General features: G+C 32.9%; 1 protein-coding gene across 1 annotated transcript in view; it reads right to left on the reverse strand.

The window, feature by feature from the left end:
- Positions 1-17,590, reverse strand: part of RYR3 (ryanodine receptor 3) — a 241,883-nt gene that overhangs the window by 150,644 nt on the left and 73,649 nt on the right. The window contains exons 9-14 of the mRNA XM_074909779.1: positions 16,183-16,257; positions 15,092-15,248; positions 8,796-8,969; positions 4,853-4,974; positions 1,495-1,663; positions 365-500 (exon numbers count right to left, since the gene is read on the reverse strand). Coding sequence (XP_074765880.1) covers positions 365-500; positions 1,495-1,663; positions 4,853-4,974; positions 8,796-8,969; positions 15,092-15,248; positions 16,183-16,257 — 833 coding nt within the window. The remainder of the gene's footprint in view (positions 1-364; positions 501-1,494; positions 1,664-4,852; positions 4,975-8,795; positions 8,970-15,091; positions 15,249-16,182; positions 16,258-17,590) is intronic.

Consider the following 17,590-nt stretch of genomic DNA (forward strand, 5'->3'; position numbering starts at 1 on the left):
GTTCTGAAATTACAAAGTATTTAAACTGCATCAAAAGACATGAGTCTCCTATATGAGGAATTACGCAACTCAGGTATCAAATTAGTGATTTAAAGAAATAAACATATACATACTTCTACTCTATAATTTTGGCCCTATTACAACACAGAAGCAGTACACTCTAGAAAGCATGGCATGATAAATATCAGTATTTATTAGCATATCAGTATCACTGATAAATATCAGTTAAGTATAGGTAAGAAATTCTGTAATTTACATGATAGAACAAATAACACACAAAGTATTCTTTGGTGGTGAAGCAGCAAGCAGAATATAAAAATACATATCCTGTTTTTTCACATTAGTAGATTATTGAAGAACTTACCTAACAATTTGTAAAGGAGATTCAAAATTTCTTTCCATGCTGTACCATGTTCTTCTCTTGTAATTCCTGCAAAATGAGCTGCGCTGTTGTAGTCATTTAAGCGATCAATGCAATTCAAAACTAGTGCCAGCATTCCCTAAATGCACATGACAGAGAGGAAAGCAAACTCTACATGAAAAAGCATTTGTTGTTGTCATTTGAAAAGATTTTTTCCTGTATACATTTAAAAGTTGCATCACCCTAGATTTAATGTCTTACAAGATTTGAAAATGTATTTTTCTGTTTTAGAGAATGATTCTATACTGTTCCTTAATCAGCTAAGTATTATAAAAAGTAAGGAATAAACAATCTGACAATAATGGCTTTTATAATTTTTGTGAACAGACTAGTTTTTACTTAAAATCTTCCTTACACGGGAAAAAACCCACACTTTAAATTTATGTACAAAGTAATTTTTATTGATTAAAAAAGGTGGAAATTTTACTACCTAACAAAATATTGATAAACCAAACAAGTTAAAATACTAGAATAGATTTTTAACTTCAGTTCAATTGGAGACTAAAATGGTATTGAAAACCCGCAAGCAATCCCAACATGTCTAAAGCCACTGTAAAATATACTTCCTATTTATACAGAAATGTAATTATTCCAGTTTCAGAGAGGAGCAATTCTACAATTATGTAACACATATCCTTGTCTAAAACTAGCATTCTTCCAGTTTCTAGAGATAAAAAGTTCCTGTTTCACACCCTGGTGGACAGAAAAGATATCAGAAATATCACTTATCATTGATCCAAGCTTTATTATTAGTTTGGGGTATGTAGAATGTGGAACTTCACAGGGAGAAAAAGAAATCTCTTGTCACAACCCTTTCTTTTAAAAATGACATCTGTGTAAAGATGTTCAGAAGTATTGAGACCGAATTTTATGAGAGTGTGTTTGTAGCCTGTGACAAGCGTGGAAGTGAAAAATATGTAAGAGCAAGTTATCATACGGCATTACAATATGTATATATGTCAGCTATGGAACTTTATATTATAAATCATATGCATGCATCTAGATGATAATGCTTAGGTTCTTCTCAATGTTTGTGACACAATAAACAAAATTAAAATACGATTTCTTGGTACCTCTTCTTTGAATAGATTTTGTCTGTTTTTGAGTGATCGAAGCTTGCTTTGCTTATCTTCATGTTCCAGGTCTTCTTCGGGAAGCTGGAAGTAAGTTATCAGGTCTTGCAGAGTCTGAGCCATCTCCTCAACAGGCAGGGCAGTGGGGGACAGTGTTCTGTTGTTTCCACTACAGAAAACAATGAGAAAGACAGGCAGCATTATTCATTTTCCCACTGTAATTTACAGTATTATGTGGCAGTCTATTTTCTCTTGGTATCTAAATCAAGTCTTGTTATACATATGATATATGTGTATGAGCAACAGCTGATCTGAATTGCAAATCATTCAAACATCTATTGTTTGGGTGTCCAGCACTCAGAGCTTCCTGAAATGGAATCATGTTTCCCTTTCTGCATTGATGTAGAGAATGATTTAAAATACTGAAATAGTGAGCAGAAGAAACAAAGTAAGTCAGCAAAACGATGAAACAGATGAAAGATGCACTGAAGTCCTTTCTTACAATAACAGATTTTGTTTACATACTTTAAATCCTATTTATGATATAGGTGTAATGTGCAGATGGACTAAAATAGTAGCAGTTGTTGAAGATGTACATCCCCAGTCTTCTAGAAAAATAACAGGTAATTCTAACCATTAATTAGGTCTTCTGTATCAACTCTATATCAGAAATAAAGAAGGGTGGGATTTAAAATCATAAAGCATTCCAAGGAATCCCAGTTGTCAGTAAAATAATGTCTCTTTCCTGTTCAAGCATTTGCTCAATCTTGGGTGACAATCCAATTTTTCAGTGTCTGATTCACTATTATAAATAGTGTAATCCAGGGAGAGCTGATTGTTGGCAGAGCTGGCTGTTTTGATATTCTCAGCGCAAGAAATACAAAGGAGTAGTGTAGTCCCTTGTGATACTGGAGAAGTAATGTTTTAAATGCAGTCTCATATGGCGGGTTCTGTGGAAGAAAATTCTTAAATATAAACTAATTTTTCTTTATTTTTTCATCTATTAGGCAGTAACATAAGGAAGACCACTTGATCATCATAATTAAAACTGCCAAGCACTATGAAAAAATAGTTTCTTCAGTACTACATACATTCTGATTGATTTAATTGTGTGTCCTTATCCATTGTGTATCTCAGCAATTTTAAATGAATATGCATTGACACAGAATTGTATTTTACCCTAAAAATCTTCAGACAAAAACATATTGTATGGAAGAGCTATAGTGAAGGAAACATGGAGCTTTCACTGAAGATCTTTGTCTTGCTGCTTGTTAAAGAGTTATTATCATGTAAGTTTAGTATGCAAGATAAATGTCATGAACCATTTACTCTAAAGAAGTAAAAGAAGGGGAACAAAAGTAACAAAAGAAATAGCATAATAAAGTTATGCTTCAAAATGCCCCGTATTTTCAAACTAACACAGCTAAGTGTATTATTCAAAAAGTCAAATACAACCACATATGTAAGACAGTTTTCATGATACTTCCCTTCACTATTTGAATACTAAAGCCCGCATCAGAACAATCAGTTTACAACTGTTTCCATGTCTCAAGCTTATGGTAATGAAGGTCTGTCAAAATTAAACCAAACTGATAAATGACAGAAAACATTCTGAACAGTTCTGTACGAAGCCAGATCAGACAAAGCAGTAGAACAAACCCTTTTAAGCACAATATATACTTCAAGAGGACTGGAAAAATTTAAGCTGAAGTGAGTGCATTAATATGGTGAAAGCTAGCCAAATTTTGATTCAGAAAATCTATTTCATAAATAATATTGTTTAAATACAGTCTTGAATCCAGAAAACCAAACTGGGGATGAAATGTGATAAAGAGTATCTTTTCATGCTCATTTTTTTCAATGGTTTATTAAGATTCAACATCTCCTGAGGATGTAAAGGCTCTTCAGTCAGCAACATACAAATTTAGATAAGCTGTTTTAAATAATATTCATGTCCAACACACTGGGTTTGCTACTGGCCAAGATTGTATTTTTCCATGAAAATTACGTTGCCACATGTGTGGCAAGGATATTAGGCAACTACTTAACAAGTACAGCTCTTTATATAATCTTCTCAATAAATCAAGATTGTGACAGAGCAAGTCTGGTGTCATATGAAATTGTTTTAATTCCTTGACTTCCTAATATTCTTTGTAGTACTGACTCCACGCTTAGGGTACGCATATATTGCATGTTTCACAATGCCCAAGTATCCAAGGGCTTTGGTGTTTCGATCTGTGAAAATAGTCATCACTGTCTCCATATCAGTTTTTGAATTCTATTATACAGTTAGGTGAACAGCTCAACCTCAGACAATTCTTACTGAGGTGTAATTACTAACTGCATTACCCTCTAGAGCTCAGCAAAGATTTGAAAGATAAATAATATTCAGAAGGTAATTCTACTGACTGTTCTGAAGTCTTTCAATCACAACTTGAATTAATCCTTAAAATCAGATATAGTCACTGCCTCTGCTGAGATGTTTACTGACTTTGAATACCCATAAATCCATTCCACTGAAAATAAATGTGTTGGTTTAAACAGAAGATTTAGGAAGGCTCACATAATAATTTTGCTGAGAGAGAGGAGTTAGGAAGTTATTCCTTTTACCCCCTCAGCAGCCCCTTAGCCTTCTGTCCTAATTGTTGTTACTGCGCATAACCTGTAACACTGCATAGAGTTCACCAGAGAGAACTGCCTCTCCTCCGATCTTTAGGTCTTCCAGATATTATCAGGATGGTGACAGAAAAGTACGAGGATCAACAGGATAGGTGATTAAAAAGGTATAGGTAAAATGTTTCGGTACAGATTTTGCAGACAATAAATTGGTATTCTCCTTCCAGACATGTACTATTTTGTATTTCCTTCTATTGCTTATTTGCATGGACTTGGGGCTGCTATGGTTTCCCATCATATTTTAGACCCAAACAGTATTAGGCATCAATATTCATTTCAGTTAGTTTGACAAATTTTAATAGAGGTAGCTATAATACTTGGTCTACCAAGAAAAATAAGAACCCTTTTATGAATATTGTGAAATTCTAGCTACTGTATACTCACTAATGGAGTTACACTTAAGATCATTTAGCATGTTTTCTTCAACTTGGATTATGATCCAGTTTGCTTCTGGCTTCAAGGTATTGGATTTCATGTAAATAATTTTAAATAAGATGGTTTATCTATTTAATGGCATTATTCAACAAAATCACAAACAAATTGGTAAAAATATATTGCTAATAGCTTCTAAATACAAATACTTGAAAGCAGGAAATAAGGATTCTGTTAGAGAAATTATTACATTTCAGAATATATTAAAAAACAAACAAAGAATGATTGTATAAAAGATGGTAACAACTACCTTATAAATTGGCTGAACAAGCTGGTAGTATTGCGAATGATTCGAGCAGCCTGGGATTCCTCGTGCTGACATCTTTGTAAGGTTAGACCATCATCCATATGGCCTTCTTGGTGTAATATAACCTATTGAAAGTCAGTAATTATCACAACAATTACTTAAAAAACCTCTATGCTTTTACATATTTTGTAACTTATTTCAACATTGCACTGAAAACAGTAATGCATATATACTGAGCTACTACTTAATCACTTTATCTGAACAGTTAATAATTATTTATTAATTTACCAGTCTCAAAAGTTATTCAGAGAATACATTTTCATGTACTCTTGTAATTCATTAAACACATATGATTATCAAATATTCTCCAGTTGAAACAAAAATTGTCATTCTTTCTATATTCTGGCTGTGAGGGAAAGTATCTTCACTATCTTAGGCATCATTTACTAAAGGCTTTAAACATGAAAAGACTACTGACAAGAAAATCAAGCTAGAGTGACAAACCATGAAAATTACAATGCAACTAAAGGAGCAACAACATTTATGACTAATTTCTGACTCATTTAACTATTCTCTATACATTATGCTGGATTTTTATCAGAACCAGATGTGAACATCATATGAACTTCAAGCAATAACAGAGATAGCTTCATGGGTTTTTAATTTTTCCCTTTAAATAAATACCCAATTCTACAAAAACCAGCATAATTTTTAGGTATCACAAACCCAAATCTTTATCATTTTGAATCATTAAAATGCTACAGTACTTTTGTAAGAATTAAATGTGAGTTATCCTGCTTCTTTGACCGAGATGTAACCTATTGAATTTTCCACTGAAAAATGTATATTTTAGCTCTGAGATAGTAGTTGTCCAACTTCCTAGTTAGCTGAGTAATTCCAAAGGCACTGAATAGTTAATGATGAAACTAATAATGTTATACAAGTGGTTACCGCCACAAATGGGAAGGATATTTACCAACAGCTTTTTGTACATACTGTCATATAGATATCCAAAGCATTGGAATGTGGTGTTTTTCTATACATGGCAGAATCCAAAGTAAACATGCTCTGTTCCTTCCAACATGCTGAGAAAGTGATTTTAAGAGGCAAACATCACCCTATGAATTATCTGGACCCCAGAACCCATGGAAATGTGATGGAGAAGACTAGGAAGACATTTTTGAATGAGTATGTTGACAAAATTATTTTAAAGGAGACTAGTTTACATAATGGTTATCTTTTCTCTTTGTTCAAGTACTCCTTATATAGAGTCACACTTGTGGGTGACTCTGGGGACTGAAATATCACTAGTTCCATAAAGAAAGGTCCTAGGGTCTTGTAACTGAACAATAACTAAAGAATTGTTCTTCCCATCATAAAACTAATAAGAAAACAATTGACAATCAGATAATGTTTCCTCAGGCTAATGCATGTAGCTCCAGATTTTGTACCTACAGGAACGGTACAGGAATTAAAACATTTGACAGATAGGATATTAAAGCTGCCACACCTTGCAAAACACTACATGTATTTGCTACACCTTCACCATTGTGTAGCAGATATGCACTCCTCTCCCTAAGTATGCAGTAGATCAAGTAATAGAGAAGTCTTTTAGAAGGACCTAATCTTCCCTGTTTCTCTAGAAAAAAAACCCTTCAAACCCAAAACCTCAACTAAATCATACAGAAACACTACAATGACAGGAAAGTGCTATTTAGAACTCCAGTAAGTAGATCAGGGCCAGAAGCATCCAGCACTGCCTTGCTTGTTGAGGTACAACAGGACATTGGTATTGACCATGGCAGCAATGGTCTCCAGGACTTGAATTCAAAACATATAGCTTTTTTTTTTGTTCTCTGAGCTCTAGCACTGTGGAGCTCTGCAAGAGTTCATAGGCTGCACAGAAGCAAACTCTCAAACTGAAAAGATAAGTATCCATTAGTCATGCTGGATGGTGGAAGAACATTAAATAGAATAGTGGTGTAAACATCATCACTACCTGGCAGAGTCCTGAACCTTTGGTTTCCAAGAGCTCAGAGAGAAAGTGATACAATAGATCAAAATTCTGGCAGAAATTGTGCAACAGAAGCCTCATAAATGATGCCAGAATTTCTTACATATTTGTGTCTTGCAATGACAGCATGATAACTAGATACATGGAACTACAGCAAAGCCAAACAACAGAAATTTTTACTTGGCATTTTGAGTATTTTATAGCAGAACTAATCCCACAGATTTTTTCTTCCCTGTATAAATTTGCAGCAGCTGTAAGTTAAAATAGCTAGGTTATATGAAAAAAACCCCAACCTTTGCCTCTTACAAAAATAAGGTATTTCTCAATCCTCCTAGTGATACTGAGGCATGTTACAAAAAGTGCAGGTCAGCTTGAGAAGGATTGCAGTGGCTGGAAGTGAAAACCTGACAAAATGATGATGGAGGATGCATACAAAGCTATGACTTCACTTTTACTATAGAAAAACAAATCTGATACAAAATTTAAAGGGTTGTATATATCTAAACTTGCTTACAAAATTATAGTCTAGTACCATATTTTGCAGAGGATGAAAAACTGTTTCGTGTCTCCACAGGAATATCAATTACAGGAAGTGAGAAGGTTTGGGTTTTGTTCTGTCTGAAGGCACTTAACAGGAGACTATTCTCCATGTGAGAGGGCAACAAGAGATTTGGAATCTTTGAACATGAATGAATCAGTTTGAAAGGAGAATAAATGTCACGGGCAGTTATGGAGGTTCTTTTAGTCCCATGCTGCTGAGCAGAAAACCGGGGAAAAAAATACTAAACCTCACAGGAAGCTATTGCAAAGAATCTACATGTTGTCTTTTCAAGAAGTAAAATAGGACCCTACAAGGAAACAGAATCCCATAGCCAATATTGGCAAGGGAAAGGAAGAGACCATCATTGTGTGATTAAATATCTTATCAAGAAAATACTGAATGACTGACATACAAAGAAGAATTTCTCTGATCAGCCAGGCCGCTGAGAAGTGAAGGGGCTGGACACTCACTGCCCATTTATGACCATGAGTGCTGCTTAAATGAGATTGTGCCAAGGGTGTGCTGAGGACCATATTTTATCTATTATAGAATTTGTATATGGGTATCTTCTTGTGAATGTACATACACACAAGTAATTAAAGAAGAATTCCAACTTCTGTTCAGTAATTAACTTTTTATTTTTCATGCTCTAACAATAGGTTCAAGTTGTAAAAATGTATGAATACAGAATCATTTGGTAATGATGCAGTTATGCAAAGCTAGTATTAAACCCCGTAATTCTGAACGAAATGTAAACATAATTTGAAAAGATTACAGGTCATATGCCCCTAATTGAGAATATACTCATACTCTATAATCAAAAGGTTGAGAGAAAGACCTTCTCAATGTCACATCACAATTACATCTAACATTCTGGCAGGAAATTATTCATTAAAATCACTTAAGAAACTTGAGGGGTTACTAGGGCCATTTCTTAAGCAACAGATTTAATTGCCATTTCATACAATATACTCAATTAGAAAATGTAAAACACCAATGAATGCAAGATGACTTATAAGTTTATGCTCTTAAACAGTTAAATGTAGATTTTGAAAAAAGTGATTTGACCATCCAAATCAGGGACTTCCATCATTTACTGAAGTGTCAAAAATAAAAACTGAACACAAATTAATAATTTCTTCTGGCAATAAAAATAGCTAAACACATTTCTTAGTGGCAAAGTTTTTCTTCAATTACATAGTTATGTTAATATCCACCACTATTTTCGTTTTCAGAATGAAACATTCACACCATTTTCAATAAAACAGCACAAAACAATTAAAACACACAATTGCCACACTGGTAGAATGGCAAAAAAAACAGGACAGACCAAAACTGTTATGTAACTAACATTAATTTTATAAGTAATTAAAAAAACCCTCAAACATTACCTTTCTTTTCAAGGGACCTAAACGTGCTGATTTAGCGTCTTGTGCTTTGTAGGTCAACCATAAGGCACTGGCCACATGTTGGACAAAACAGATTGAATCACCATACTTTATTTCTGGGACTCCCATTCCATCCATGTCACGTTTAAGACTAGAATCCTGCTTTTCTTTTAGCTCCTAAAAAGAGAAAATACAAGTTGACTTTTAATCATTGTACTGGAACAGCAAAAACCATTGAACTCTACCCTGAAACACATTCCGACACTGAACAATGTTTATGCTACTGATGTTATTAAGATGCAGTTAAATTTCATTTCACATAATTTGTTTCTGTCCAATTAGTCAGATTCTGATTAAAAATAATTTCAAATCTGAAGCATCATTTTCAGTGAAACAAGAAAAATCAAGTAAAAACCATGATCATACAAACATATATATATTTTTAAAATCTTTAAATATTTAACCTAACCTAATCAATAACTGAGTTCCTGATGTAATTAAAGTTTCAGTTTAGTAGAGTCTGTAGAACATCATATTACTAAATTTTTCAAATTTTAGCTTAAATATGAAAAAGAAAAATAAGCAGAAACATGTTTTGAAATATGTTAAATATTTTTATGCTAAAGAATTTTTTGCTTGTAAATCATATATTCAGATGAGAAATTCTGTTGGAATAATGCCTCTGTATTGCAACAACTAGCAAAGTAGAAAATATTAATACTTTTAATAAGTACAATTTGGCTTTTACATTTATTTTACTTTTGAATTGTTTATTTTTTTACATTTATTCTATTTTTTCATTTATCCTCTTTGTAAGAGGAATTGGATGCTTTCAAATATCTTTTAAAGACAGTGCTCAATGTTCAGCAGGAACACCCAGTACAGTTTTTATGCCCAACCCATTATTATTCATTCATAACCAGAGCATTTTAAGTCTCCAGCACAAAAGCAAGTATCTTTTTGTTTTTCTTCAAAATAAAATAGTTTTACTTTCAAAATTGAATTCAGGAATAAGAACAGAGTTATGCAGCAAAACCTGTAATCGCAAATTATGGATGCACGTACATGTGTGTGATTGAACAAAAAACCTCTAAGTAAATAGAGCAATTAAATTATATCCTTTTTCTATGATTTCAAATGTTGATGTGCTTAATCTGAAGTGTAGACGGTTTTTCATTTGTTGCTAAATAAACAAAACATGTTAGACATTGATACACAGGTTAACTTATATATGTAACAGGTTCTCTTATTTCATTTCAGTTTTATGAACAACATCTGTGTAGTAAAGAGAAGTTCTATTTTAACTATATTAATCTACTTTCTTTTATATGGAATTCAACAGTCACATTTCAACAATAATTTTAGTAGAAACAGACAGCATTATAATGCCAAGATGAAGTAGAATGAAATTACAAGACATTCCTTGGGGATACCATTACAATATCAAGACGATGAGGAAATCATGTCACATCATATTTATGTGGACTGCACTATCACATACAAAGATGAACTCTTTCAGTACACATTTACGGTGAGGCCATTAAATGAAAAAATACAATAAAATAGCAGAAATTCATTAACTGTCAGCAATTAATCATTTGGCTTTACATAGCATCCTGAATATTAAAATATTAAAACATTTTTCTCAAATATTACATCTGCCTCAAGAATCAAACATCAAAGAAATTTCAATGAATGAAAGCATAATGTTGTAACAAGTGATCCTAATTAAGTAACCGTTTTTTAAAAAAATGAATGATACTGATCCTTTAGACAACATTAAACAAAGAAAAAACAAGATTTTTTTGAATTTTATAAATAAAGTTTTAGAATGATTTTGGGGGCCTGAAAGCTGTTCTCACTTTAAGCAATACAGCATAAATTCCTCTTTATGATGTTTTGCTTTTTGTGTTCTGTCCAGTTTGTGCAGTCATTTGACAGCAGCGTGCAAAGAAAGGGCATATTTTGTAACAGCTAAAAGGTATAGTCAGATAACATTATCTGGGAGAAGAGGAAAAAATATCTTTTATCTTTATATTTGTATCTATCTTAGCAGCAAAATATCCAAACACTTTCCCCTTCAAAACCCTCTCTTCCCAACCTATTCTCAGTTTAACTCCCTCAGGCCATGAATGAATCAAATGGAAGAAAACAAATCACATCATGAACCTGGAGGATGTCAGAGGAAAAATAACAGTAACAAAAAATAAAAAAAAGAAAGAAGAAATGAACAAAGGAACTTGAGGGCAAAGCTGTCAAAGATGTAATTTTCACGAGATATTTAATATACTAGAGGAAGGGCAATATTTAGAAAAAGAGAGACTTCATAAAATTATAGATTCCTACGTGACAGAAGGCAAGTGAGGAATGACAGTGTGAACAGGACAAATAAACCCAACTGTCTTTACAATGGTTTTTCAACAGTCTTCTTGTAAAAACACAGTAGAGAAAACTCTTGATATCTGAATGGCTTGTTTATGTACCCTTAAGAATGGTAAGACAACCTGACTGCTGAACTCTTGGTAAATCTAACCTGCATAAGCTAACTAAAATTGTATCTTTCGGTGTTGCACACTGTTACTGCATTAAAAGTACTGCCACAGGCTACCCCAATTTCCCTAAAGAAAAATATCTAAAGGTCTAGAAATATAAGAGCAGAGGACTGATATACTGAGCATACATATCTTGCTAGTGGGCTCACTGTACTTGGTATGCTTTGCTGTATGCACTTCTACACCTCAGTAGGTAAGGGGAGAAAAAAAAAAAAAAAGTTATTTTAATTTATCTTTTGTCTCCTCCCATATAAAATGAGTAAAACAAATAGCTTAATACCGTATTTGAAATGCAGTGCTTACTGGGAAAGAGTAATTATAAAATATGAACTTACAAATAAATACTTGAACTTTTAGAGACAATTGTAGGTAAAGGACTGTGTTATACTTATCTACTTATACCAAAAACAAACTTTATGATTACTACTAAACTATTACAACGTTCTAGTGCCATGTTGAGCCCCTAAGATAGCTACATGCTGGCAGTAATATTAAAATGATATCAAATCCTTCTGCATGAGTCATCTGTGACTTTTGAATGTGTCAGAATGTTACTTACTCAGAATATACCAATAACTTCTTCATTGTCAATTGTAGATACCATCATGAAAATAAAATATTAAATCTCAGATATTAATCCTGGGTTTCAGCAATTTTAAAATAAATAAATATTATTAAATATGCTCTTGTTCTTCACTGTGTTTATTCTCAAATAATTTTATAGGCAGAAGCAAAGTTCTGCTCAGCAGAGTGTTCTGAGCCAAGTTCTGTTTGGAATGAGAACATCCCATTTCAAAACAGGATTCCATCTGCTGTAGGGAAACTGCTGCCTCTTGGTCACAAGACATTACAGAACTGTTGCCTTAAAATATAAAGGCTGACATTTTAAAACTTTGTTAAAAGTAAGCTCCATATTAAGCTCAAGTAAAGGAATAATTCTGGGGGGTTTCCATCAATTTCTGATGCTTGTAAGCTTAGTTTGCAGTAAATTACAGCAAATAGACATATACTGCATATGCTGTTTTCATTGAAATCATCACCATAATGTTCTTTAGCATATTCTTTTGCTTTTTTAAAAGCTCCCTTCCATTATTATTTATGTAAGGACATATTAAGGAAAACTCTAATTTTAACTTTTAAAATTTTAACTTTTTAAATTTTAGAATTTAACACACTTATTTTAATTCCCAGTGTTACCCAGCAAAAGGAAAAAAACAGTGAAAGTAAATAATTATGAATGCAACCACCAGTTTTGAAAAGCAAGGAACACACAAGACTGCTGAAGTGGTATGTAAAAATATTGAGGATGAAGGTGTGCTTTTTCAACAAGAGGGTCTCTATAACAACTGTTGGAAAAAGAAGTTATATGTTACAGGCTCCTGTGAAGCCTTGGGGATTTGATATATGCCACACAGCTCTGCCTACTGACAAAGATAATCTCTTTTTTCCACAAAAACATTCTTGTTGTCTTCCAAACTGGACAGAATGCCTCAATGGAGAAATGTTTTATTTCCTTTTGGATACTTCTGAGCAATCTAGTCCAAATTGAGTGTTGACCACACCTGAAGTAGAAGGCCAGACTAGATGACTTCCCAAGGTCCTTTCCAATCAGAATTATTCTACGACTCTAAAGGACAAGTGTGCTGTAAATAGCCAGGTATTCCAGCACTCTAAGGATCTGTACACAGATGCATAGAAGGTATTAGACAGTTATCTTGAAATTTCCCTTTATTCATGTCATATTAAGGACCAGGCAAGTGAAAATATTTCTTCACTGAAAAAGTGAACAAGAGAAAACAAAGGTTTACAAATACATACGTGTAGAAATTAAGAAAAGCACACTTGAACATATCTAGTCTAACTATTCTACAGTTCTTTTTACTCTCAATCTGTATGCAGTCAGCCCTTGTCTTTAAGAGTCCTTTCCATCTTACAGTCCAGATCAATTTTGGGGGTTTATTCGCTTCCAAAACCTCACCCTTCTTTCTGCAGGAAAAGTCAATACTGCTTGTTCCCCTCACCTTTGAAAACACTAAAGTGTCTACCCATAGGCCAGTGCAGCTCTCCCCTGCCCAGACAACAAACAACTACTCTTATTCTTGGCAAATTTATAACAAATTTATAACACAAGCAAATTTATAACCTGTTGTGACATAAAAATATTCTTTTCTATATAGGACAGCAGAAATCCTAGGATGATGAGACACTGAACTTTTATTTCAGATAAAAATGTACATTAACTGTATTATGTATAAACACAGTAGAAGGGATGAGTGCATTACACAGTCATTATTGATTTCTGCATAGTTAATTACTACTGTACTTCACCTTAGTCATTTTGTGGATTGTAACCATTTTCACTAATGTGCCTAGTATAGAGCACATCTATTCAGTGTAACAAATTATTTATTTTATGAGTATGCATACATAAACATAAAGTTCATATACTTAAAATTTATACATTTATATGCATAGAATAAAATATTAAGAAATAGCAGGACATCTGGTGTCCAGTTTGGCAGTGAGTACATTATAAGAATTTGAGCAGAATTTTAAACTAGTAATTGAAGCATTCCTGGCATACTCACCATCCTTACCAGGGTGCCATGATTTGCCAAAAATGGAGAAAAATTATAGCTGTAATAAATGCCCCTGCACAACATCATATGCACAATCTACACTGCATATTCTTTACACTGAAGAAAACAACAAACATTATTTGGTGAGCATCCAGAAATCTAAGGAAATTTCCTGGTGGTTTTTCAATTGCTTTAACGGGTTAAAATAAAAATTCTTGGCATGTCATATGCAGACACACTAATAAAATAAACACTGTTATTTTAAACATGCTGAAAAGAAGTATTTGCTTTATTATGCTAACAGAAATCTAGCATCTGTCAAGACCCTTAATGCTAGATTTTATATAGTATATATCTAACTTTAAAGATTCTTTTTCACTGCCCTTTACAGGACCATACAGCATTCAGAATTCCATAGAACATTTAACTTCTCATACTTAATAAAAAACTATATTGTAGCAGCTATGGCAAATATTTATAAGTAATATCATGAAAGTATGTATCATGAAAGCTTGTTCCTTTTACAAAAAACTTTTCATCATCTTCCATGTAAAAACCTTTCACTTTCTGGAAAAAAGTTATTCTTTTCACCTATCTCCATAATCATTCTTCATTCTCTCTCACTGTTTTTCTCAGATGGAAATGATGAAAAAGCTGGTAGCATGCAATTAGGAGCTCACTAGAGCCCAGTTTGAAAACATATGGTTTAGAAATCACTGGCTACATTTTTCTTGTGATTCACCTATCAACACACGGCACAAAGAATAGCAAGGGCAGAATTTAGCCCAACTGAACTGAATTCAACTCAATACCATTATGACAGATAGAGCTGGAAAGAATAACATTCTAATGAGACTGTGTCCAACTATAATGATTCTATAATGATTCAAGCATTCACATTAAACCACTGTATCATGCACTGTATTAGTTTCAGTCTTTTTTTTAACCTATTTACAGTTTAGTTTACTCTGAAGTTTATCCGTGATCCTTATCTTTCCTGAAGTAAACCTCTGTTACTCTCAACTCAGGTTGTTTACATCTGTATTTAAATGCATAATCCCTGTCAACTGCTTCAATTTAGAAGATTAAAAATAAAGTCATTGAACCAACTCAAATCTAGTATTTGAGAGCTCCACATTTAAGACAAATTTGCGTTGATGTTATTTACCTTTGATGCTCTAAAGCAAAAGGCAGTAGATGTTGTGTCTGACTTTTCTCTGTCTAACATTGCAAGTCCTTCATCTTCATTCAGAGCCAAGTACTTTCCTGTTGTAATATGACGAAGACGGAAAGGCTGTCCCCATCTCATGTTACTTCCGCTCCAGCTAAATTAATAAATTATAAAAAATAATTTATGAAGCAAGCAAAACTAATATTTCTATTTTGGGCTTTAAAGGATGTTCAGAAAATAGAACGTGCTATATATATATTTCTTTTTACTTTTGATTTCAGTATTAAAACACTGCATTAAAACAGATGCAAACCAATATATTTGCAAAGGGAACCTTGGAAAGGAGTATAGCTTTAAGTTTCTTGTTACTATACCGTCTCTCTATCTTATTAGGGTGCTACATATGATGTCCATAGAAAAATCCTACATGTTTTTGAAAAATACTGAAGTGTAAAATAACTACTGTATTTCACTTAACTGCCTAAACAAATAAATCAAACCTAAGGACTCAACATTCCAAAGAACTATCCTGCATTTCTGTTGCTATATGAGGGCACTTCATTTGCAATCACAAACACACCAAGAGTAAAACAAACATACAGTTCAGAAGGCCATCAAAATTAAAACATGCATACCCTTATGGCATATATTGAAATTTCATTTGCAACAAGATAACAGATAACTAATCACCTAGGAGGGAGATACAGTCTAGAAAAAAAAAAAAAAAAAAAAAGAGAAGACACCCATGAGGGTTATTACTGTTCCGATTTCCACCCATGCTTCTAAAATTCCAAGTGAAAACTAGGAAAGCATTTTACTTTTGGATAGAAGCGATGTCTCTAACAGATACATCTCATAGGCAACACTTCTTTTGATATGGGACACAAACAAACAAAATGCCTTAAAATACTGACATTCCCCATATGATTATATCATGGAAGATTACTTTTTATTATTGACAGTGAACATACTAACAAATATCATATAGCAGGACAAAAATATTACTCATGTTCTGCCTTAAGGGTCTGTAACAACAAATTTGCTGTTAACAAGAGTTGCTAACAAAAAAGGTCCAAAAATACCAGCACCTTATTCGAAGAGGTTCTATACTCCACAAAGACCTTGCTCGAACACCAGCTCCTCCGGTTTCATAAAGTACTTTCCTACAGAAAAGATTTAGAAGATCATCTTCTTGTGTTTATTTGTGCTACATAGTATTTATAACTTACTCTTCTGTAAACCATATAGGACTCACTTCTCCTTAGCTGAACAGATGGAGTTGAATGGACAAAAGATTCCTACTCATCAGTGAGAGCACAATACACAATCTGAATGTCTCAGGGAAGTTAGGCTAAATTTCCATTAAGCTATTCTCTCTCAGGACTTGATAAAATACATTGCCTTCAAAGTGGCTAAAATCTTTTGCTGGTACTTAATCCGTCGCAAAAATACATAATTCATACAGTTCCCAAGAGATTAATCTAAATTGTTAATGCTCTTAAATACATATAAACACAACATCAAAATAAGTATACATATCTGCATACTTTAATGATTATCTGAATGAATACAACATCAGAGACTTAATTCCTAGAATTGCTTATAACATTCTTATTAAAAGACAAAACAGTGGTGATCAAACAAAAATGTTGTATTATAATCCTTACAAAACAGATAATACAGATAAAATTATATATTAGTTTTAGGAAACTCAGAGAAATAAAAAACAGGAAGTGAAGGGATACAGCTTTTGATATAATCTAGTTTTCTTGAATTACTAGCTGGGGTTAGTGGCATGTTTTGGTGGTGAAACTAACATTCTACTCGATAATCCAATACAAATACACATTATAGTAGATTAGTCGTGTTCACAGGAATACATACAAGAAAGTTTTTCATGTTTCAGTAATCATTTGTGTTTTGTCATCTAAGTGTTTGAATTTGCATAACCTTTCTCATATATAATGGATATAGGAAATACAAGGATAAGAAGAAAAATCTTTATCTGAAACTCAGGATACATAGAGCTTTTTTAAAAATATATTTAATAATATTTTTAATAATTTTAAAATAAGTGTATTTTTTACATTCTGCAACAGTAAAAACTTAGAAAACAATGAACATCTAATCAAATATTTTATTTAGTTAGAATAATAATTTGGGAAGTTTGATATACACCTTACCTATTTTAAAATATTTTAAGAATCTCTTAACTAAGTAAATTTAATTTCTTTTACACATTTTTAGGCTACTATCTGCAACATTACTACTACTGGAAAATTCTATTAGGGTGAAGACCTTGCTTTTACAATGTGGCTCCCAAACAATCCTTGATACTGTACTATGTAAGGGTTTACTGCACCATCATTATACAATAACTTGAAATGTTCTGTTACTGGTAGCAAATGCTCAGTGGATGTTCAAACTGAACAGAAACCTGTTCACACAGCAAAACAGCACGAGAGGATGACAGAATTACTTTTTACTATGCCTACT

Source organism: Athene noctua, chromosome 6 (genome assembly GCF_965140245.1).
Source record: "Athene noctua chromosome 6, bAthNoc1.hap1.1, whole genome shotgun sequence".
In the NCBI taxonomy this organism is placed as follows: Eukaryota; Metazoa; Chordata; class Aves; order Strigiformes; family Strigidae; genus Athene; species Athene noctua.